Consider the following 24,918-nt stretch of genomic DNA (forward strand, 5'->3'; position numbering starts at 1 on the left):
AACTCAAGACCTAGAACTCCTAACCACCGTCCTGCTGAGGGATGGAGAATGACTGAATCTAACAAGGAGTGTGTGATTGGGCTGAAGACAGAAACTCTGTAATGAAAGAATAGCAAAGAGACCACAAAAGAGACTGGGAAAAAACACTCAGAGAGGAAGGAGGGGATAGAAACAAGGGTAGAAATGATTTCAAGAAGCAGAGCATGGTCAGCAGAGTCAAAAAGCAAGAGAAGGCCAACCAAAATAAAGATGTAAAGGTCCTTGGGCTTTAACCACGGTGCGGTCCTTGGGGATCTTGGCAAGGGAAGTTTTGGTTGACTAGGGGGTAGGCGGAGCTGATCACAGTGAGTTGAGAAATAAGTAAATAAGTGACAGAAATGGACACAGTGAGTGTTGAATATTATTTCTAGAAGCTCGGCTGTTCGGAAAAGAGGAGGGGTCAGTAGACACAGGTTTAAAGAGAGATCTTTCTACAATAGGTTTTGCTTTGGTTTTTCTAAGAAGGGAGCATGGGTAGTTCATGGCTGTTGAGCTGACTTGCCTCGCTTCTCTTCCACCTTCTTTGTAGCAGCCCCTGATTTTATTTGGGCTAATCCCCTTCTCCCACTCTATGTTCTCTTGGTGGGACTGCTAATCTGGGAGGGTTCTGACCTACTGTAGGACCGTTCAGCACTCTCCCAGGGACTGATTGACACCAGGACAAAAAATGGTTAGAGTTGATTCACCCCCACAGTGATGAGGAGTCTGGCTCCTGGTTAAAAAACCTACATGTGACTTTTCAGGCCTGACCATGGGCCATTACAAGAGCTCTCCCTGGACGCCTCATGGGAAGGCTGCCCTCCCCACACTGGTGCACAGCCAGGACACTGTAATCTCTGAGGGGTGTTGCAGTCAAGGATTCGGGCCTCTCAGACCTGCGCTTTGCACATTTGCATTCATCAATCCTTGGTGTCTTTATCTGAGGCCTTGGGCAGACCTCTGCTGAGCCCTTCTTATCTGGAAGAGGAGGGAATTCTGAAGACATCTTTCCCCTCTCTGACTCAATACCCAGTACTCATCCATTCCTAGCCCTCACCCCCTGGCCTCCCCATCCCAGGGTCCATAAAACTGCAGGAGCATCTTGTTCAGGGCTTGTCAACAGTAAGATGCCTGCCATGACGGCACTGATCTACCTGACCCTCCACCGTGGGGAAAAAAGAACAGGGTTGGGGGTGGTGGTGCATCGTTCGGTTTTAGCCTCTTACTTATACAGTCACAGTAAGTGATTAAAGACTTAACTCTTTCCTTTTTGGCTCTTTGCTTTAATCGGCTGCTGTGACACCTGACAACTCAGCTGTTTCTCCCAGCTCAGCTAAGCTCCCGACAACTGGTCCTGAGGACACTGTCCACTGTGCATTGCTCCCCACTCCACCGCTGTCCTGGCACCTGCTTTTCCCGAGGTGAGCTCTTGTACATTTCCTTACATGGGGTGAGCCCTTGTTTGACTTAAATTAGCCAGAACTGTTTGCAGTTGAAAAACCTTAGCTGACATAAGCATGTCTGAATGCTGATCATGAAAAGCCAATGACTAAGAGCGCAGAGATATAGAGAAGAAAGAGGAGAAATAACAACGATGAATAGAGCGAGGCTCCTGAAGAATCAGGGGAAAAGGGATCCAGAGGTCATTCCAACCGACTGGTCCTTGACAGGAGAGAAACTTGTTTCACTGAACCTAGAGACACGGAGGCAAGAAAAGGATAGAGATTTGTCTGAAGACTTGGGGCAGGTGAGACAATCAGGATGTCAAAGTTATTTGTGTTGGGTAACCTCCATCATTTCTAAGAAAGAGGAAACATTGCTGAGAGGATGAAGAGGTGGTGAGTTTAAAAGGGGGGAAGTGGGGGTGGTGGTGGTGGGATGAACTGGGAGATTGGGATTGACATATATACACTAATATGTATAAAATAGATGACTAATAAGAACCTGCTGTGTAAAAAATAAATACTATTCAAAGCTTCAAAATAAATAAAAGGCTAAAGGTTACAAGGTTGCCGTGGTGAACAGCTGAGGAGCTCATTTGACCAAAGGAGGCATTGCCATGGCAACAGGCAACAGCATCAGTCTGCTTAACTAGTACCTTCATCACAGAAAGCTTGAGAAAGAGACATAAAGGACTTACACATTTCATCTGAAATATTTTCTAAACTTGATGTTTTGGCTAAAATGTAGCCTTTGTTTTCAGTTATAACTCTAAAGAAAAAAAAAACACCAGAATAAAAATGTACTTATGAAACTTGAAAGATTGTCAAGCATTTGGAAGCGTTAAATTTGCAATAAACTTTGGTGGGAAAACCAAAATCTATTTCAATAGTGGTGTCTCGGTTTTGTTCTCTAAAACTTAAAGTACATATGAATGGCCAGCTGAGGGAGCCAAAACCATGCATATAATTTTTCTACAAAGCTTTTAGGAAAGTGGATTATTAAAAACTGCCAATGCAAATGAACCTCATCTTCCAAGAATGTATGCAAAAATTACAGAAATCATATAATTTAATGCTACTCTGATGCCAAGTACATTAGAGAAAATTTCAAAGCTACAAGGGGATTGTGAATCTCAAGTAGTTCAAAAAAGAAGCGTTCCTCCCACCCTCCCTCTCTCTGTTTCTCTCTCCTCTCTCTGGGGCTGGTTTGTAGTGACTCCCCAAAGCTAGGTCATTTGTATTTTATTTCAGTGGAAACCTTCTGTGAGTTGTATCAACACTTGTTCAGCTCCTGCTGCAGGGAGCATACTTGTTACAGGTGTGTTGACAAGAAACAGGACAAGAAGCTCTGGCTCAGACCTCTTAAGTCAGGCTTCAGGTATAACTTAGGAAAGAGAAGGGATGCATTTCTCGTGGAAGTCTGCTAAAAAAAAAAATGCTGCCACTAAATAGAAGTGTCTTTCCATTTTCTGCATGATACCTGTGTTAGGGTATCTTGTTTATGAGCAAGAAAATCCAATTCTGACTAACTTAGTGGGGAAAGGAATTTATTGAAAGGATGCTGGTTTGTACTATCCTTTGAATAGTTTATAACTAAAATTTGGGGAAATATTTTATAATGAAAAATGATAAGAGTTTATTTTGAACAAACTTATGTTCACAAATTTGAAAATTTAGATTAAATGGATAATTCCTAGAAAAAATAGAACTCTCCAAAATTGACATTAGGATGGAACAAAATAGAATATAACTGTTTTTACAAATGCATGTATTATTAAACAGTTAAACACTTTCTTATAAAAACCAACCAACCAACCAACCTCAGACCCAAATGGCTTCACTGGCAAGTTCCAGCAAATATTTAAGGAATATCTGGAAACCAAAGTCATCTGAAACAAAGCCTTCCAGAGAAGAAAAAAGAGATAGTAATCAACAACTCCTTTTATGAGACGAGTATTACATCGATATCAAAGACCACAAGAGATTCCACTTCCGGAAAGATGGGGTAGATGTGATAGGGACAGAGTAAAGGGACAAATTAGGTAATTAAGTAGTTAATCCCCCTAGGGGATTGTAAGTAAAGAAACAAGTATGGGAAACCCCTGTAAGTTAATGATCACTCAGGAAAGCAGGTTTGCTTAACCACAAAACCAAGCAGGTCTGCTTAGCAACAAAACCATCCAACAGAAGCATCAGACATGCTCCCAAACAATAAAACAATGGTGGCATGAGAATCACATCCTGCCCAGTGAGCTCAGTAAGTTAATGACCCCTAGGACATGCTCTCTGCACACATAAAAAACAATAATTTATTGAAAGGTGATATTTCAAAGTGAAAGACTCTCACTGTACTGAAACCTAAAATAATTTTTCCATAGTGCCATGGCAGTCCTGGCTTGACGATGTAAGGAGAAGAAAACTCCCCTGCCCAACCTGGAGGAGGACTTGATGGTGGAAGCATGACATCTACTCAAGAATGAGGAAGATGGCCTTTTCCCTCTCCCTACTGTTCCTTTGATTATAAAACTGTAGCCCACTAAGTTCTCGGGGTGCGGCACCCTCGCACCCACCCACTTTTGAGCCTCACAAGTGTCCCTATTCTAATAAATCAGTTCTTATTTACCACTTTGCCTCTTGCTGAATTCTTTCTGCCCTGAGACTGGAGCTCCTTGGAGCGCCCCTCAGAACGCCACCTAGTGGTATCAGACGTACTTTTTTCCATTTCTTTCGGTAAGTACAGGTTAAAAGGCTAGACATGATTAATAAAATATACACAAGATGACTGAAAAATAGAGAGAGGAAGGCGGACAGGATGGGGACCTTGGATACGAGGAATGACACAGTTTAAGTAGCCTGGGTTTTCTTTCTACTTTATGTATCCTAGGTTTAAAAAAACGTTTTTTCTTACCCATTGTATCCTTGACACCTAGTAAAGTAGCTGGCAGACAGGAGGTGCTTGATGAATAAATGAACGAATGAATGGTCACTAAGTAGTGTATCTGTTAAGCATTCAGGGCCATTGAATTCACTATCAAAGGAAAAACAAAGGCAGTCTCTGATCTCTTTGAATTTATTATATCTGACATAAGCATCGGCCAATTTTAAAAGAACCATACAAAGTGAGGAGGGAAATTCTTCTGAAACTACAAACTATAAACACAAAAGAAACTGCCTGTTAGACATGAATAGTGATGATAAGACAGTCATACCCCTTGCACAAAGTGAAAAACAATTATTATGGTAAAAGCAGGATTTCAGGAAATCTGTGAATATGAAAAAGAATATTCCAAATCTAGGATTAAAATATAGATTATGAAAAAGAAACAAAGTATGAAAACTGCTTTGGCTCGATAATATATTTGGAGTACTGTTCGAACTAACCTGAAAATCGTAGTCTGCGGTTATAGACACCACAGAGAATGAAGGAAAAAGAAACAGTAGAAGGGGAAAAAGCAAGATGTAGGGATATTCTTTTAATCATTTTATACCAGATATAAGCTAGTGTAAAGCACTCAATGCCTAGCATATATTAAGTGTCCATAAATACTAGACAATCAAGAAATCCACACATCAATGGCACCTGCTAGCAGAGCCACTTTGCTGTGGGGGCACTGGTGGCAGTGTAGCCCACGTGAAAGGCACCCCTGGACATGTGCAGCCAGTAGCCTGCGTAGACAAACACTGCAGTCCTGCTCACCTAAGTGTTTACATTTCCGAGGCATTATAGAACTGCAATCCATGATAGCCACAAAATATCCAAGTTGGCAGTGTTCACTTTCCAGGAAAAGCAAATAAATATATAAAGGAGAGCTTAAATGATTTTTCTATGAGTTAGCATCCCAAGGTTCATACCTGTAATGGATCCAGGATACTGTATTGGGGGCTGGGCGGGAGGTGCCTAAGGATTGTCTCAGACGCTGTATGGATTCCTTCTCTTACAAATTAGACTCAGATAAAGTATTTTGCAAATTGATATGAAACGGCATTCCACTTGTAAATCCCCGTGTAAAGGATTACTGAGTGACTTGTTTAAATCCTTCAGTAAATAACAGTTTATATTTAAACAACCTTCTGTGAAATAGCTTTCCTTGCAATTTCTATACATATTCATGAAGACACACTGTCAACATTGAAAGAAAGATAGCCACACAGAAAGAGAAAAAAATCCGATTACACTAAGACAATTTCCTTAATGTAATCAGATAGTACAACTATATTCCTTGTTAATCTGAATTTAGTTCAAATAACTAAAGAGCTTTGTTCACTTTGCGATAGAACTAGACACTTACAAAATAAGTTTCTGAAAATTCACATAAACTTACTTTTGCAAGAATCATTTTAGTGCAGGAGGCTTTTTAAAAATGAACTGAATTGGCAGTAGATCAAGATGAAATACGCTGGTTTATAAAAAAAGGACTTCATCAAAGGTTTTACTAGGCTTCCATAAAAGCAGTATGAGGTGTCTGCTTAATAAATATGTGAATTTATTTTATTTTTTGCTTTACTTGGAAAACTTACCAACGTAATTTGCCAACACATGTTTTAAATGAGATCATTTTAAATCAGATCCTCTCATCTAATGTTTAAGACCGTAGGAGGAGACAAAAGGGAAATACACTTTAATGTCAATTTGCCTGATTATTTTTTAATATGAAAATAAGACAGCTATGATAAGGCAGTGTTTCTCAAACTTACCTGATCATGAGACCTACTTGGGGGTGCTTGTTTTAAAGTATGGATTACCAGGCCTCATCCCTAGAGGTTCTGACTCCTGAAGTTTGGGATGGGGTTCAGGAATGCATATTATTAAAAGCACCTGGATGAGCTTTACAATCAGGCCAATTGGGGACATACTTGGTGTCATGGAAAGAACACTGACCTAGTCTTAGGGTTCAAAACACCAAGGTTGCCAGGGCTTCTGCTTGTCCTTAACCGAGTCATTTTAATCTCACTGGGTCCAAATTTCCTCAGTTGTAAAAAAAAACAAACAAAACAACAAGACTGTTTTTAGTCTATAAACCCCATGAAGACCAGGACCAGCTGAGTTTTACTCACAGCTCCAGCCCCGAGCCTGGCACAGAACAGCGTCTTGGTTATTATTTGTTGACAAGTCACTAGTTAGACAACCTGGAAGATTCCTTTTCAACTTTAAAATTATATGATTCTAAAATAAATAAGTGAAGAAACAATTCGCTTGGTCAGTCATTTACAAAACAACAATTATTCTCAAAACAAAACATAATATAAACCAAAAAAGGCCCCTACTCCTTTGGACGGGTCTCAGGGCTGCGCACTCCTCAAGAGCACTTCAAAGGACCTGACTTGGGTATTTGATTTCTTCCTCCCAGGGCTGTGATGGTTAAAGGTAGTGAATTGGAAACATGTAGCACAAAGTTGCGTCTGGAAAACTCAGTAAATTCTGTGAAAAACAGAGTCAGTTCTCCTGCTGCACATACAGGAATAGTGCCATCACAGCATGCCTTGCAGGATTTTTTCTACTTTAGTCCCAAAACATACTATCAAGTAACAAGTCTAGAATTATCAGGAACCTTCCCTGGCATGCGGATTGTGCAGTAATAAGTGCTTTTGAAACTGATTGGGCAGGAAAAATAAACTCTGAAAACTAACATTTCAAGTCCCCACACCAGTGGCATCAACATCACCTGGGAAATAAAATTCTTGACCCCTGCCCCAGACCTAATCAGAAACTCTGTGGGTGGGGCAGAAAAATCTACCATACAACCAGTCTTCCAGGTGATTCTGTACACTGAAGGATGAGAACCACTGAGTTAGGGTAAACAGGACTCATAAAAACAAATTCAAAGAAGGCTGAGTGGAAGTTTCTATAAACCTCCTACAATGTATCAGAATTGAAAAAGACCACATCATGTATCTAGTCAACTAGGTATCAAGGCACTCAGTTAGCCAACACACAACAATGTGCTTTCATATAATAACTTAAGTTTCCTCCTTTTGAAAAAATATTCTGAAATACTGATCCTGAAATAAAAAACAATGTAAACCACTGGCTTTTAGGAGATTCAAGTCCTAATGTTTCCATTTCATAAATAAAATACAAGTTTTTAATAAAAATATTGCCAAGTATTACACTGCATCTTAATATTATTAAAATATCAATAATAAAAAATGAGACTTGGTATGCTAAGTCACAAGTTTTGTTTTTTTCAAGCCAAATACCAATTCTGATTTAGAACTAGTGATGTGTAAGATTCTAAGGGTAACTAGCTATTATAAATGTATGATTCTATGTTCTATGTCAAGACAAGCTCCCAGCTACAGAATTCTGAAGACCTTCAGACTCCATTTCCTAAGATACCAGCAAAGAGGAAAGGGATTTTTAAGCTGAGAGCAAAGTAGTGATGGAGGTGTCGGTGCTGATATCCAACTATGGGCACTCTCTTGGGTTACAAGGAGAGGAATTTGAGAGGTCACAGCAGGAAGGTTAGAGAAGGATGGCCCATTCCATACTGTTCTATGGCTTCGCAGAACATGAGTCTTAAGTACATTTTTTAAAACATTTTCCCCCAGCCCCTAAAATTCACCCAAGAGAAAGAGGTTGCCTTAAAGGTAAAGAAGAAACCGATCAGACCACGAGGGCAGCTCCTAGTCCGGAACGTTGAAGGGCAGCGCACTGATGACCTCCCCAGACTCAGTGACGATGGCATCGTACACCCAGCGGCGGTTGCAGCGGCATTCAGGGCCACACTTGTTGGAGTTACACTTGGGGCAGGGGTAGAAGCAGCCCAGGCAGTTCTTCTCCAGGCAATCGCACAGGTCAGCATCGTTGCAGGTGAGCCTGCCGCTTTTGTCATACTTCTTCATAACTCTGCAAAGGAGAAGAATGACACTAACAGGACAGTGCAGTTTTCCTCAACATTGAGAATAGATTCTTGTGTAGCAATCTTCCCAGGTAGGCTCCCTTTACTCTGAGGAAGCAGCACCCTAAAGATGGTCCAGCAACACTTCAGAATGCTATAAGGCAACATGTCCTGGGAAATTCAGTCAATAGGCACCAATTACCAAGGCAGTCAGGGTTGTCACCTAGAGTAAGGCTTCGTTTTTTCCAGCATGCTGGGGAACGTAATATCCCACCTAAGCAAATTTTGAGGAATAGCTGATTAAAGGCTATTAAAATTTCCTTCTACAAGTTTTTACTTAAAACTATAACCATCCTTGATGGAATTTCCCCCGATAAATTACATCCATTTTTCCTTTCTTAAGAAAAAGCACTATATACAGCTGAAACTAACACAACATTGTAAATCAACTATACTTCAATTAAAAAAAAAAAGAGAGAGAAAAGAAGAAGCACTACAGTAAATAGTCACATTTTGAATGACTCAAGAGAAGCATTGGAACTGTCTGTTACTATACCAACATCATTAAAAACAAAAACAAGCAAACTGAAAATTCCTCTGCTAAGAGTCTTCTCATACCACTGCTTCTGTCCCTTTCTGATTCTGTTTTTTTTACCCAGTGTGGCGGGCAGAAGGTGTCATAAACTCTGAGTGACAGCAGGAAGTTCTGTACCAGTGAGTACACCGTGCTTTGTGCCCCGACACTGCCCCTGTCGGCCTCTACAAGTCCAGGAAGCGAAAGCCTTTCACCAGGATTCTGCCACCTTTTCAAAATCAAACCATCTTGAAATAAATCCTTCAGTACTGAGCTGCTTGAAACCCTGAGAACGACAAAAGTACCTGTGTAGAGCCTGTATCCATTAGGACCAGTTGAAGTCAGAAAAGGCTGTGAAGTTATGACCTTCTGCACCCTTGGCCCCCAAGCAGGCATAACACCTCCTTCCCTTCCTGTTAGGTAATGCTATTCCATCCTCTTCCCTCTCCCAATAAAGCGGGGAAGGTTAAGGATCATTATGCAGACTTGCCTGATTATCTTACTGTAGCAGGACAGCCTTTCCGATGAGGATTGACATTTGAAGCACTTCATCTGAAGCATGAGAGCTCCTACACCCACCAGGAAATGCAGGTGTCAACAGACAAGGAGGTGTGAAATCTATTATGGGAATGGGGAGTCATGCAGCCAACAGAGAGCCTAGGTCAGACTCTGTCCTTCTCCCTGTGCCTTCACCCAAATACTCCCTGTCTTTACTCAGACATCAAGACACAAATCTTACAGTTTCCTGCCCATCTGATGCTATACTCTGTATAGTTCTGAGCTATCATAGGTACACAAAGTGTACAAAACATACATGCAGAGATAAAGAATAAAACACACTTCCACATATCCCAGCTTAATAAAGAGGTTTCACGTCTTTGACACCCTCTTCACGCTCCATCCGTTGTGTCCCTCCCCTCGGCCAAAAGGAACCACACCTTGATATCATAAAACTCATCTCCTTGTTTTACTTTTCATTATGCCATATGTGTATGTAACTCCAAGCGCACCGCATTTTCCCTTCTGTAATTTGCTTTTTTAATTCGACATCATGATTTGAGATTCATCCATGGTGGCACATGTAGCTGTATTCAGATATTTTCACATTTATATGTATTCCACAGTACAAATATACCAGCTACTTAACTTTTCCATTATGGGTGGGCATTTGGATTATTACTACTTTATTTTCTTTGCTATTGCAGGGATGCTATGAATTTCTTGAACATGTCTCCTATTGTACATGTATGAGTTTTTGCAGGATATACACCCAGGAGTGAATATGTTAGGTCATAAGGTACATAGGTAATGCCAAGCTATTTTAAAACAGGGCTTCCCTGGTGGCACAGTGGTTGAGGGTCTGCCTGCCGATGCAGGGGACACGGGTTCGTGCCCCGGTCTGGGAAGATCCCACATGCCGTGGAGCGGCTGGGCCCGTGAGCCATGGCTGCTGAGCCTGCGCGTCTGGAACCTGTGTTCCACAACGGGAGAGGCCACAACAGTGAGAGGCCCGCGTATTGGAAAAAACAAAACAAAACAAAAAGGAGGCTGTACTATTTTACACCTAATTCATGTCCCATAGCTTCATGAACAGTGATATCATAGGACTGAACTCTTTGCTCATCTTGTCGGTGGGGGGCACTTCCCCATACTGTACCAATGAATAAGGTTTAGCATCCTGAGTGTTCACTAGCCTTTTCTTCTATGAAATGCCTGTTCCTTGTTGGGTTCGTTTTTCTCTTAGGATGTTTATCTTTTTCCTATTGATTCATATATATTTTAGATACTGATCTTTTAGATCATAAATAACTTCTCCCACCTTGTGATTTGTCTCTCATTATTTTCAGAATGTCTTTTAAAGGGCATAAAGTCTTAATTTTAATGTAGTCAAATATATCAACCTTTTCCTTGATGGTCTGCTTAATTTATGCCTCTGGTGTGCTAGCAATAATTGAATTTATGATACTTCTCTGCCCATCTGATACTGGAATTCATTCCCATGGTTATATTATTTCTCCTTCTAATGCACATCTTTCTTACTTTTAATCATCTCTCCTACTACAGCCATTACTCTAGTGCAAGGACTTCTGAAGCCTGTTTTTAAAAAACTGATGCCTATGGCTGGGCTTCCCTGGTGGCGCAGTGGTTGGGAGTCCGCCTGCCGATGCAAGGGACATGGGTTCCTGCCCTGGTCCACGAAGATCCCACATGCCGCGGAGTGGTTAGGCTTGTGAGCCATGGCCGCTGAGCCTGCGCAGTCCGGAGCCTGTGCTCCACAACGGGAGAGGCCACTGCAGTCGCCCGCGTACCGCAAAAAAACAAACAAACAAACAAAAAGAAACTGATGCCTAGTTGGAGATTATAGTCTATTTCTTGAAATTGCTAACTTCCAGACATAAGGGGTGATACTATACTTTAGAAAATGCATTTTTAAATAATAAAAAAGTGGCAACATTTAATTGCTTTGTCAAGGAGAATTCATGCATTTTGTAATCCCACAGATTAAATACAATAAATCATGATCTTACTTGTACTTTACAGAAAAATACTCATTCATCTTTGACATTCGTGCTTTCTTTTTCTGCTGCCTTGTTTCAGGATTAAAGTCTGCTACCTGTGGTCCGGGATTTTGAAATGCCAAGCATTTTAACTGTCGCTCTATCTGTTGCTATGAAACAAATAAACAAATAAAATATATTAGTAGTAAGAACCAGATAATTTTATCTGCTTTACACAGCATCAAAATGAAGTTTCTGTAACTTTTACCATAATGGCATGAAAGCTTACTTGTCTTAGCTAGAGTAATAAACAATTTAATCAGATTAAGTTTCAAAAGATGATGTAAAACTTTTCAAATTAGGTCGTTCTTTCTGAATAAACAAATACATAGTGTAAAACGATGTATAATAAAAAAATAAAAAAACAATCAAGGGGGAACAGAAGAATTCCCTTTATACCTGCAAAATACCCCTTGGCTTCTCAAATCTGCTGGGGATGAAAGTCAGAATTACCATTTTATGGTGGATAATGACAAGGGAGTAAAAGCCCTTCCGCCCAGGTAAAGTATCTCAAAACACAGTGAGAACACACAGTACACACAACCCTCCCCTTCAGTGCTCTAGGGCATCTCAGCACTCACTGCCCTGGGGGTTGTGGACCCCATCAGGGCTCTGATGCAGAATGCAGCCACCTGAAGGATCCCCTCTCAGTCAAAGCCAGATTGCAAGAAGAAAATCTGGCTTAAATGACAAAATAGCGTGTTAGTGGAAATTTTCACAAGTCTCTGTTTTGGGATATTTATAATTCGAAATTAAATGGGGCCTAATTGGAAAGACAAGCAATAAAGATACTTCAATCAGTTCTGATAATTGATTTTGGACACGCAGCACATATGTCAGGAGTGAAGGGAATGCTCCTCTGAAGGATTTTAGAAGAAAAGAATCTGAGTGGCCCCCAAACACTTAGGCTAACACGTATACGAAATACCACATCTCGAAACCAAAGGGAAACTTCCCATGTATGAATTTCAAGGTAACAAATTAGTAACAGAATCTCGGGCTTTTCTGCAGTTTCTTTAGCTTAATAATAGTCTCGTTAGTCTAAAATAATATAGGTATGTTTCTTTAAAATTTCATTTTGGTTTGTGTGTATGGGTTTGTTTTACAAACAACCTTATGAAATGATTCTGTATTTAGGTATAGCTGCTCAATAAACACAACTTAGCATGATCTACTATTATTCTCAGTAGCAAAGCAAGAGTTTAGATGCCTCTGTTCGGACCTTGGCTCTGCCACTTGTTATTGGAGCGCTTTGAGCAAGTTCCTCCTTCTTCTAAGCCGTGGTTTCTTCTTTTGCAAAATGGGTTAACAACAGTATCTTGTGATAAGGGTTACGTGAATTAACATATACCAAGCTTTAGAACAGGTACTAGCATATCATGGGGAAAAAAACCCCAAGGATTTGTTAAATAAAAATATTTGACCATATTCTCTACAAATTTTCTACTCCAAGGGTAGGATTTTATTGTGCAGGATGCTGGGGACTGAGAGGCACAGAGGAGACAGGTAAGATGAGACCAGCTTCATGAAAGCGGGATGAAGACGAGGAGAAGCACTAAGGAGCAGGGATCCTTCCCGTGGATTCCTGATGGGGCCTACCTTCCCACCCAAATCTGGGGCATCTCAGAGATCCCCAAGTTGTGAACTCCCCAAATACTACGGAATCATAGTATCCACGAGCCATACCAGTTGCTTCTGTCTGATTTGACAGTTTTTCTCAGGAGAACTTTGACCTGCATGTCTCTCTTGCGTGGAATTGATTTTTTCTGATTGTTCACTCATTTCTGATCACGAAAAAAAGTAACTGGAAAAAAGTAAAACACATTAATATCACATATCCCAAGTAACTCACTCCTGTGACTTTCCTGCTCTCTCCCTACATCTTACTTTCTTTGAAAACCAGACTTACTAGAAAAGCCATTTGCTCCCCTGGCTTCTTTTTTTTTTACCACTCACTCTTAAATCCTGCATCTGACTCCCCCAGAACACTGTACTGATGCTCTTCTCAGCCTGGTGTTCCATGAACAAATCAACTGTACCTTTTACAGTTCTTGGCCTCAGAGACCTCACTGGAGCAGGCAACCCTGGGACCAGCCACTCCTGCCCAAGAGGACTAGGAATTCTTAGATCTCCGTTCTTCCTCCTTTACACTTATTCCCTTGAAAGAGAAGAAGATACGTTAATGTCGTAGTACATCCCCAGTAACTTTGTGAAAATCTTCTCCGCTCCCATGGTTTCATTATAACCTTTTCAGAAATCATTGCCCAGGATGCCTCCAAAAGCTCCAACCTCCTCAACCAAGTTTTCTGACAAATTTCGAACACAACTTGTGCTAAATGGAAGTCATCAGTTTTCCATAAAACTCAGCTGCTTAAATGCCTGTAATTTAGGGGTTTTTTTGGTACATCTTTATTAGAGTATAATTGCTTTACAATGGTGTGTCAGTTTCTGCTTTATAACAAAGTGAATCAGTCACACATACACGTATGTTCCCGTGTCTCCTCCCTCTTGCGTCTCCCTCCCTCCCACCCTCCCTATCCTACCCCTCTAGGTGGTCACAAAGCACCGAGCTGATCTCCCTGTGCTATGTGGCTGCTTCCCACTAGCTATCTATTTTACATTTGGTAGTGTATATATGTCCACGCCTCTCTCTCGCTTTGTCACAGCTTACCCTTCTGTAATTTACTTTTAAATACTTCTATATATGTATACATACACACACACATACAAGATGTGTACGTGTGTGTGTGTGTGTGTGTGTGTGTGTCAGGTGAAGCTAACACAGGTTGACAATCACAAATGCACGGTCCACCCTGCTCTGCAGTGTTCTGTCAGAAAGGACCACGATCCAGAGGAGGCTTCCGCAGCCCTGCTGCCTCTCCCGTCTCTTGTCAACTACCTGTGCTGAGTGCAGGGCGCTGTTTCTACCAAAGGACCTGAGCGTTAGGCTTGACCGGTTCATCTGGCACCACCACTCTGCCTGCCAACTGGAAATTCCAATTCCACCAATGCCTCTCCATTCTTCCTATGTCTAGGGCCGCTAGACACAGATTGTTCACTCTTCTGTATCCTCCGCTCCAGTTCCCAACATGAGGTTAGGAAGACGTGTTGATTTTTCTTTCCTACCATTCCTAGCATTGATTCTTCCTTTCCATTCTGTATCAGGGAGAAGCCACCCTAAAGATAGCAGTAGTAGTAGTCATAGTAGTAATAGTAGCTGTAGTACCTTACCCTTGACCAAGATGGGCTTATCGTTCCCCTCAGTTTGACTAAACTTCAGCCTTCTCCTGACTCTTTGCCTTGACCTCCCTTTTCTTAGATCCTTTACTTCAGAAAACATGTCATTGTAAATTCTTTCTCTGCTCCATTGAGATGTAAATCTTCTCCCAGCCTCAGCCAGTTTTATAACCCCAGAAGGTCTTTCTCAAGGGCTAGGAACCATCCCTTTGAAATGTAATCAGCCAGAAAGGCTGGGCTCCTATTTGCCAGTCTCTGTGGGAAGGTAGAAACCTAACTTGCTAATTGGTGGAATGGTGAGTGCCAATTAGCAAACACAGGTGACCTAATCACAGAGAAAAACATTTGCAAGCTCAGGAATTACTCAATGTGCCCAACACATCCCAGGGATCAATCTCTCCCATAAAGTCCTCTTGTATTTTATTCCCACCTTTTATTTCAGTGGAGTTGAGCTCAGACTGAGTTCGGGCTTTCCTTCCCTACGATAGCCTTGAATAAAATCTACTTTGCCTGTTTCTCTTGATCTGGCGCAGTTTTTGCTTTGACACTGTCACATGCAATTTCACATCTGATCAGCCACACATTCCCAGGGAGCATTTTCCAAGTTGTCTGGGGATAAAATCACATGGAGCTATTTTAAAAATGATAAATTCCCTGTCAAATGCCAGCCCTACTGGGGTTATCATTTGCAGAGGAAAATCCTGGTGATCTGTATAATTAATAAGTTCTCCAGGTGAATCCTATCCTTAGGCAATTATGGGAGATATTAGGATAGGTGTAATTTTCTTCATCCAGTTTTGCCATCTGATCCTAAAACTATTGCCCATAATTTCTTCCTACCCCAAATTTATCCAAAACATTGTGGTCATGTTGATATTCCTAAACCAGAAATGTCTTTATCTTATTCCTATGCAAGGACTTCCGTGACTCCCCTCTGTCAGTAACATCCCACATCCCTGGTGTATCAGTGAAGGTCCATCAAAACCGACTCCAGCAACGTGTCTAGGCTCACCTCCCTGCATTCCTTACCTTGGGCCAAAGCTACTGACCGCCCCACTCCTGTTACCATCCCTCCCATCTCTTACCTAACTCATTCCTTCCCCTTTGAACTCTGGTTTATCTCTTTGCTCCAAGAAGCCTCCCCATCACTCTGATCCTCGAAGATTCCTTTCACTCTTGGGCTCTGTTTGAAGCTTCCTCAAGAAAATTGCCCCCAACGGGGCCCTAAACCTTCTAGCTTCTTCATGTAACAAATTTTCTTCCACATGGGAATAGATATGACTTTATGATCATCTTTGCAAGCAAGAAAATCTTCTGAAAGAGCATCCATTTAACTGCATTAGGAGAAATGAATATTTTATGCAAATCCTCCACCCAAGATGCCTTTGGTTAAGTCCTTCATGAAATGTAGGTCTCCAAATATAGATTTGGGGGAAAACTTACTCGTATTTATTCATATTCTGAATAAAGCAAATGGAAATTATAATAGAATTTCACCAGGGCCTGAAATTGTAATTGGATTTTACTAGGAACCCAAAATATCTGTCCCAGGAAAAGTAATAAAATGGTTCAGAACTCTCTTTTTTCCCTGCTTGGCATTTCCCAGGCAGGGGTTCTTAACCAGAGAAGGAAAGCAGGGGGCTCTTGAACTTGGATGAATAGAGAACACATTTATTTTCACTAACCTCTAACTGAAATTCTGGCATTGCCTTTTATTATAAGGCAAACAACAAACCACAATAGTCTGAGTAGCACTTTTGACCGATTTTTTTTTTTTTTTTTTTTTTTGTGGTACGCGGGCCTCTCACTGTTGTGGCCTCTCCTGTTGCGTAGCACAGGCTCCGTACGCGCAGGCTCAGCGGCCATGGCTCACGGGCCCAGCCGCTCCGCGGCATGTGGGATCTTCTCGGCCTGGGGCACGAACCCATGTCCCTTGCATCGGCAGGCGGACTCTCAACCACTGCGCCACCAAGGAAGCCCCTTGATTGATGTTTTTTTTAACCCATTACAGTTGTTGTAGATATGTCAAAACGTTATTGACACTCATCTTCAAAATGATGGTAGTTCTTAGACCTGCCGCTAGATCTTATTTGATATGTTGATAATAAAACATATATCACCATCATAAATTCTTTTTAACATTTTGGTAAGTGTATTTCAATATAATTGGTTTCCCTTGTAACCTTACAGATTTTATTTTATATGATTAAAATGATCATTCTGAAAAAAAATATCATCCTGAGAAATGGTCCATAGATATAACAGCTGACCAAAGGAGTCCATGACACACAAAAATAAGATTAAGAACCCTTGCAAAGAGGCAGGGAGAACCCACTGCTGCCACCTCATTGATCATGGTGATGAGAAACAACAGCTCCTGGCTGTAGAAGATGCTCATTTTCAAGGATAGGGCTGGAAGCAGTATGGTATATCCTGGGGAACTGCATTTAATGAAACACAAAGTGTATGACATCAAATTAACCAGCTCTCTGTTTTGTCCTAACACATGTCAGATTGCCTGTAAAAATCCACAATCTAGTCTAGCCCAAAGAGAAGCAGCTCCCCCAAGTGGCAGACATAACACAGACTCCAAGAGCAGCCATCCTTAAAGTATGGCCCAAGGATGGGGCAACAGTTTAGCACCAGGCTTGGGCCAGAATGGATGTCAGACACTTCACTGGGTACATTGGATAGTTTAGCTGATGTTTCTCTCCAGAGCAAGACTATCTATCTGGAGGCGGCAGTTCACTGATTTCCGATCTGGCCCAACCTTGATTCACCACGAACAGGAACTTTGAGTAGCACTGGAGTGCATTTTGGCTGCGACACTCATCTTCCTTCTGTGGTTAGTTCAACTCTCACGTGCAAGTTCCTCCCTCTATTAGAAATTTAGCTCTGGAAGCAGTCTTATACCTTTATCTCCCCCTAGAACTACTACTTTGTTAGTACTCAATTCATATTTCATAAATATTATGCTAATAATGCTAATTATTAGGCACCTACTATGTGCCAAGCACCTTGCTAACCGTTCTACATATATTATTTCATTTAATTCCACCGCAACACTCTGAACTAGGTACTGTTATTTCTATTGAATATTTTACAGATGAGAAAACTGAGGCCCAGAAAGATCATTCAGGCCACGCTTAAAATCCAGACTCGTCTGACCTTCCAAACTAAGCTGTTTTGGGGATGTTACACTGCTTCAAGACTGATTTTAATGATGACCTCCATCTCTACATAGGCTGTTGCTAAGTGACGGGATATGATCAACCCGAGCCCCCCAGAGCTTGTTCAAAATGAAGACTGGACTAGGAACGGGGGAAGATGCATTTAGATGATCATCTCCAGTTTGCCTCGTCCAGTTCCTCTGTCATAGCACACACTTCCAAAGTGTGCTGGGAAGAAGGTTCCCATCTCAGACATATGAGCCACATCTGACCTCAGGATTGGATTTGGAAGTCAGCCGGAAAGAAGAGAGTCACACGTAGACAAAGTCACCCTGGAAAATGCCTTCAGAAAATGCTGCCTGGGAAAGGCCCTATACAGCCAGGCCTTTCTCCAGTTTCTCAGGTTAGGAATCAGATGAAGTAGTTGACTTACTTACACACATATAGGAGCCAGCACGGTTGAATTATGTTTACCTTTAAACCTCAGATCTGGAACCCTGGCAAGTTCCACATTCTATGAGGCCTCAGGAACTAGGTCACCCTAGAAACAGCACTGGGTCCAGAGCCCCACCTTCCTGCTCACTCTGAGGCACAGGTCATCCAGGGAAATGCAGTAAAATGACTCACACCGTAAGCACTTACCCTTATCTTCAGGAGGCCTCCAGCACCGTAAGGTTGAATTTATGTAAGCTGATGGTGTCTTGCACAAGGTGGAGTATTTTTTCTACTTTGATCCCTAAGGACACTAGCAAATTATCAAAAGAGGAAAGGCATTCACTTTAAACGCTTGCTCAGAAGTTGGTTTTTACTCAGTAGCAGATAAAGGGGTTTATTCAGAGACACTACCTGTCAGACACCCCTCAGAAAATATTTAGAAGTAAAACACACACGCATATTTTCATTCAAAGCCCTTGCACGAGAGAGTCAAGCTATTTCAATCTCATTCTGTCTCCAGCCTCAGTTCCCATCCTTGGTAAAAATGACAGATCACTGAGATAATTGGCAGGTGAGCCAAATCCCACCAGGGACATATTTGGAAGAGAAACAACTGCTGTATTGGTGATCAAGTAAATCATTCCCTTGCTGCTCCCTCCCAGATGATTCAACTGTTTGCAAAGCCACAAAACTCGTAACCTCCAACAAAATCTCCACTGCCATTTGTCTGTAAGAATTAAAAGTAATTTTGACCCAAGCCTTTGAGAGTGTTTTTAGATAAACAATGTTAATGCTTTAGAAACAACTTTATTTGCAGTGTGTAAAGATTCCTAGGAATACTTTTATTGCTGAATTTGCCAACACACACACACACACACACACACACACACACACACACACACACACCCTTCTGTGGCTCAATGTAAAATAACGTGAAAACACTATCATAGATTTAAAATAATTTGAAATGCGCTCAGCAGAGAATCTGATAAGCTATGCAACCATATCATTGCTTTTTTTTTTTTTTTTTGCTAATGCCAGGAAGGCTACAGTCTGGGGTAGCTCTGAAACCAAAACCCCTGCAGGGCTCTTCTGGGTCAGTTACAGATCAGCATCCCCGAGGGCCTCTCTACTCACACCTCACTTATAATCTGGATCTCTTGAATTACGCATTTAAATTCTTCCTTGCAACTTTAAGTATTATAAAAAACAGAAACCTGTCTGCTTACTCTGCCCCATCGATGGAAAGCAGAGAAGGAAGAAAATTCTTTTATGAGACAGCAGCCTGGGCCATTTCAGCCTTATGCTGATAAATATACATTCAGCATTGTCCTGATAAATATACTTCAAAACCACTCATCCCATATTTCAAGTGTGGAGGTCCTTTTTCCTAGATCCCTAATGTCTTTTTATGCTCATTTCTTAGTTTTCAGTTTCATGCCTGCAACAAAAAGAACCCCAACTTTCTTCTGCTCTTAACTACAACACATTAATATGGCAATATCATTCAGAATCAACATTCCGTGACCTGCTTTTGCCTCTTCTCTCTCTACCAGCCTCGGAGGAAATCAAGTTTAAGTGCATCATTTGAAAAGGAGCGTCTTTCCAATGATGACTTTCACAGTTTCGTTAGTGCCTACTTCTTAATGAGAGTTGCCTTGCCAAGCTGAAGCAGTGGGCTGTAAAGAGAAAGTACACATACCTTTAAGTCGGTTGACAAAGAAGGGAAGAATACTGGACAAAAAGAAAAACTGTAGTGCCTTGTTTCCTTTGTTTTGCTGAGAAACCATAGAACCCTCTGGAGGAAAAGTCAGAAGGCCCCTAAGGTGCTCCTTAACTCTTGTAATAGTGGCTGAGAGGAGGAGAGGTGGAAAAACGGAGGGGGTGGGAGGTGAGTGTAATTGCTAACTCTCTCTTCCACCATGAGTCTATGTAAAATCATATGAAATCAGGGAATGATCATTTGTCTGCTCATCCATCTTGCATCTGCAATAAGCAATGAATCTAGAGTTTACGGTTTGACTGTACTGCTCGGTGTCGTATCTCGACTTCAGATATTCAACTAATGTTAACAGCCAATTGCTGCCCGGCTATTTTTACACTTCAGTGTAAATAGCCCAGTATATATACACCCACACACACATTTTAGGTACATATATGTAGTATTCTTGCAAAGAACAAGGAAAGGAAACAAAATCGTCAGTTACAAGAGCTTCCAACCCATCAGGCAATGATATAAAGCCTGAAGGTGGTGCCGGAATCCAATATATTTGACTTGAACTTTACATCCGTTAAGTAACTGCTATGTTTTTGAGATTACACTGTAAGTGCTGCATATAAAAAAATATACACGATATTGCATCTATACATTTAAACTAAAAACCATTTAGGAAAAAACTGGGTTGTCCCAGGAGAAAACTAAAGCAAGTTTATAAGCTGCGACTAAGACATATTAATCTGTAAATTACAGTCCTCTAATCACTGTCTTCTGCCACCAGGACTCAGCTATTGTGCTGTGAGTCATTAAAACCACTTCCCAGGCAGGTTAATACCCACCTCATTCATTTGTGAATTATAGGGTAAAAACTGCCATTTCATTCCTAATTACTTTTGCAGCAAAAACAAGGAAAGGAAACAAAACCTTCAGTTTTAAGAGCTTGCAATCCATCTGGCAGTGATGCAAAACCTTAAGGGGGTACCAGAATTAAGTCTGTTTGACCTGAACTTTAAAACCATTAGGCAAAGGCTATATTTTTTAGATTACGCGATAAATTCTGCCCATCAAAAATGTGTCATCTTGGGCTTCCCTGGTGGCGCAGTGGTTGAGAGTCCGCCTGCCGATGCAGGGGACACGGTTTCGTGCCCCGGTCCGGGAAGATCCCATGTGCCGCGGAGCGGCTGGGCCCGTGAGCCACGGCCGCTGGGCCTGCGCGTCCGGAGCCTGTGCTCCGCACCGGGAGAGGCCACAACAGTGAGAGGCCCGCGTACCCCAAAAAAAAAAAAAAAAAAAAAAAAAAAAAAAAAAAATGTGTCATCTTGCCATTTAAGAACTGCCAATTCCATCTTGCCAAGTAAGGATTGATAAACCTTGAATCAGGTAAAAATCCTACCAGACTTTTTCCACAGTCAATCACACCTTAAAAAAATACATGCTTTGGCCAACATTTAGCTTTTTTCTTGTTCTTTTTTAAAAAAATTAATTAATTTTTTTATATAGCAGGTTCTTATTAGTCATCCATTTTATACATATTTGTGTATATATGTCAATCCCAATCTCCCAATTCATCCCACCACCACACCCCGACCGCCCACTTTCCCCTCTTGGTGTCCATACATTTGTTCTCTACATCTGTCTCTATTTCTGCCTTGCATACTGGTTCATCTGTACCATTTTTCTAGATTCCACATATATGCGATATATATTTTTTTTCTCTTTCTGACTTACTTTACTCTGTATGACAGTCTCTAGGTCCATCCACGTCTCTACAAATGACCCAATTTTGTTCCTTTTTATGGCTGACTAATATTCTTACACACTTAACAGGAGAAGGTACTTTTCACGGATCTTACCACACAAGATGCATATCAAGGGCCAAATACAAGGCAATAATCCTCTTAAAACTGGAGGAAAATCTTCTAAAGGATAAGGATTGTGACCAACCAAGAAAAGTTCCAACTGAAAACCTTTTTAAAAAATTTAAGTGCTAAGAAATAAATGTGCCACAAGTTCGAAAGTTATTACTTCCTCTTATTTCTTCAATTTAGAAAAGAATATAGGGGATTTCCCTGGCGGTCCAGCGGTTAAGACTCTGCACTCCCAATGCAGGGGACACAGGTTCGATCCCTGGCTGTGGAAATAAGATCCCACATGCCACCCACCACAGCCAAACAAAGAATATAAATTATGCAAAATAATTTCCTGTGTTATTTCCAAGTTTCTCAAGTAAAATCTAATGGCCTTTTTTTTTATAGCACAGGGAACTATATTCAATATCTTATAATACCCTGTAATGGAAAAGAATCTGAAAAACAACATATATATATATATATATACACATATATGCATCATTGAATCACTTTGCTGTACACTTGAAACTAACACAACATTGTAAGTTAACTATACCTCAATTAAAAAGAAATAAAGGAGAGATCTGGCTAAAAAAAAAATAAAATCTAATAGCTTTTCAAACTAATGATTTAAGTAGCAAATCTTCAGAGGAACTTTACATCATTTAAAAAAAAGATAACAGTATAATTTTAAAAGATGGAAGAGTATTTTTTAAAGTTAATAATACCTTGCTAAATTTGCTAGTCCTGAATTTATTGCACTTTGACGTGACTTTGACTAAGAAAAAAATTTTTTTTCCTCTTCAGATGTTCTCAGGTTTTCTAGACCTTAAGTTGATGTAATTTAAAATTGGTTGCTTTTTAAAAATTAAGGATTCACATACTAAAACATTCCTCAGTTACCTGTTAATTCCTGGAGAGTAAAATTCTTTATGCTCATGAGTTCTATAATTTAATTTGTCAGTTTGTAGCTATCTGTATATGAATTTGTAACATACACTGTATGGTTGACCCTTGAACAACATGGGTTTGAACTGCACAGGTCCACTTATACATGGAATTTTTTTTTCAATATTAAATACTACAGTACTACACCAGACACAGATGGTTAAATCTGATGGTTGAATCCGTGGATTGTGAAAAACCTCAGACACAGAGGAACTCTGGCTATGGAGGGCTGACTACAAGTTATACTTGGATTTTTGCCATCATAGTGGGCCAGCGCCCCAAACCCCACATTGTTCAAGGGTCAACTGTTACTTTAAAAATAACACCACTCATAAGCTTATTTATTGTAGTATTTTTTAAACTGTGAAATACTGGAATACCCAGACACAAGGGAGTGGTTGAATAAAGTATGGTACATCCACATGTACCATAAACATAGAGTACTATACAGCTGTGAAAAAAGAATAAAGAAGATCTCTATGAAGTGATATAGAGTGATTTCCAGAGTATACTATTAAATGAAAATAACATAGTAAAAAGAGTATTTAACCTTCATGTAAGAAAGTATATACTACCCTCATGTAAGAAAGAAGGGGATATAAGAAAATTTGTTACTTGTTGCCAAATAATAAACTTAATGTGATGTAGGGTGTAGCTTATAAAATAATTAAAAAGTCACTGACTTTGAGGGTCATGAAAATCTAGGGAGGGGCTGCGGTAGGAAACTCTCTAGTTTAACTTCTTAAATGCATTAGCAGCCTTCTAAGCAGCTACTGAACAGGCTCTCACTGGGCTTATCCAACCCTCTACTGGAAAGATCTCAAAGAGACAAATCCTTACTCTCTGGTGAATTACAGGTTCACTGGGGTTTTTGTTTGATTAAGGTACTGTTACATTGTGAAGCTCTAGTGAGTTGTACTTTTGAAAGGACAAACTTCCTAGTGGGAAACACTGTGAAGGGTCAGAAGTGAATGAAGCTGGTAATCTGAACTTGGACCAGTGGCTCCATCACTGGAGGTGCTCACTGGGATCTATTAGGACTACTCTTCAAATCATTCACTTAGCAAGCACTGATTAAATACCTCTATTGGTAGGCACTAATAAAATGACAAATAAGACACGGTTCTTCTCCTTAAAGAGCTCAAGTCTAGTAGAAGGAGATATGTAAACACATAAATACAAGACGTGCATCACACGTGCTCAGGACACTGCCAGGGCCAGTGGAGGCAGTGGAGGAACAGCTGGTTTTCCCTGGGAAGAGACGTATCAAGAAGGGCTCCCAAGGAGAGGTGGCAATTGAGTTAATCTTAAAAAATGGACAGGGAAAACTCAGGTAGAGAGGGAGTGGGGTGTGTATTCTAGGAGGATGGAGCTGCTCCAAGCAAAAGCTGTAGGTAGGAGGAGAAGAGGCTAGTGGGAGGTGGGAGGGGTTGTCCTGGCTACGGTAAGGCTGAACTCCAAGTGCACTGCAATAGCATCTGTGTATTTAGATAGACTCTGATGAATGTCATTCACCATGACAAAAATAGGGCGGTTGGTGGGCAGCTGAAATAAGGCAAGGGAGAGGAGAATTAGCAGAGTTATGCAACTTCAGGACCCCCAGCAGCTCCGTTTTGGAAAACCATTAAGATGGTTTTACACAATTTCTTACCTGAACAGAGATCAGTGTAAGTGCACGTGTTTGTACAGGTGAACAATTTTCTTTTTAAAAACATTAAGTTGTTTTACCATATTACTATTATATTTACTACTATTATTATATATTTACTATTATTTGTTATTAGCATTTTATTTGTTATTACTAGAACATAATTAATATTATGCTAATATTGCTCTACTAAATTGATTTACTAACATCATAGGGCACTTCGTGAACTCTTTCATTCTCAGAACACATTTCATATTTGCTGTACCTAAATTCGTTCCTGTTACTCTTTCTTCCAGGAATGACTTCCCATCGCACCTTAAAAAAATTATAGACATTTGTTGTGTAACAAAAGCTTTAAAACAGGCATCTTTGACCCAGCAATTCCTCTTTGGGGAATTTCTTCTAAGAAAAGACAAGGCTCATTGCAAAAGTTCACATCTTGTATAACTGCTAGGTTATAGAGCTCCTAGGTTGGGAGAGTA

At 40.6% G+C, this 24,918-nt stretch overlaps 1 protein-coding gene across 1 annotated transcript; it reads right to left on the bottom strand.

Annotated features, from left to right (window-relative positions):
- Positions 1-8,084: 8,084 nt before the first annotated feature.
- ARL14EPL (ADP ribosylation factor like GTPase 14 effector protein like) lies at positions 8,085-13,213 on the bottom strand. The gene is made up of 3 exons (XM_032629262.1): positions 13,118-13,213; positions 11,402-11,541; positions 8,085-8,307 (listed from the first exon to the last, which is right to left on the bottom strand). Exons 1-3 carry the CDS (start codon positions 13,211-13,213, stop codon positions 8,085-8,087), a joined length of 459 nt encoding a protein of 152 aa, XP_032485153.1.
- Between the last annotated feature and the right edge of the window lie 11,705 nt (positions 13,214-24,918).

This window comes from Phocoena sinus, chromosome 3 (assembly GCF_008692025.1).
Source record: "Phocoena sinus isolate mPhoSin1 chromosome 3, mPhoSin1.pri, whole genome shotgun sequence".
NCBI classification, from domain to species: Eukaryota; Metazoa; Chordata; class Mammalia; order Artiodactyla; family Phocoenidae; genus Phocoena; species Phocoena sinus.

What these genes read in the sequence shown, in the direction of transcription:
- ARL14EPL (XM_032629262.1), bottom strand. Translation starts at nt 13,213, where the DNA reads ATGAGTGAACAATCAGAAAAAATCAATTCCACGCAAGAGAGACATGCA. An exon ending in AAATCAGACAGAAGCAACTG is followed by an intron (nt 11,542 to 13,117) that starts GTATGGCTCGTG and finishes TTTGTTTCATAG; the next exon opens with CAACAGATAGAGCGACAGTT. An exon ending in TATTTTTCTGTAAAGTACAA is followed by an intron (nt 8,308 to 11,401) that starts GTAAGATCATGA and finishes TCTCCTTTGCAG; the next exon opens with AGTTATGAAGAAGTATGACA.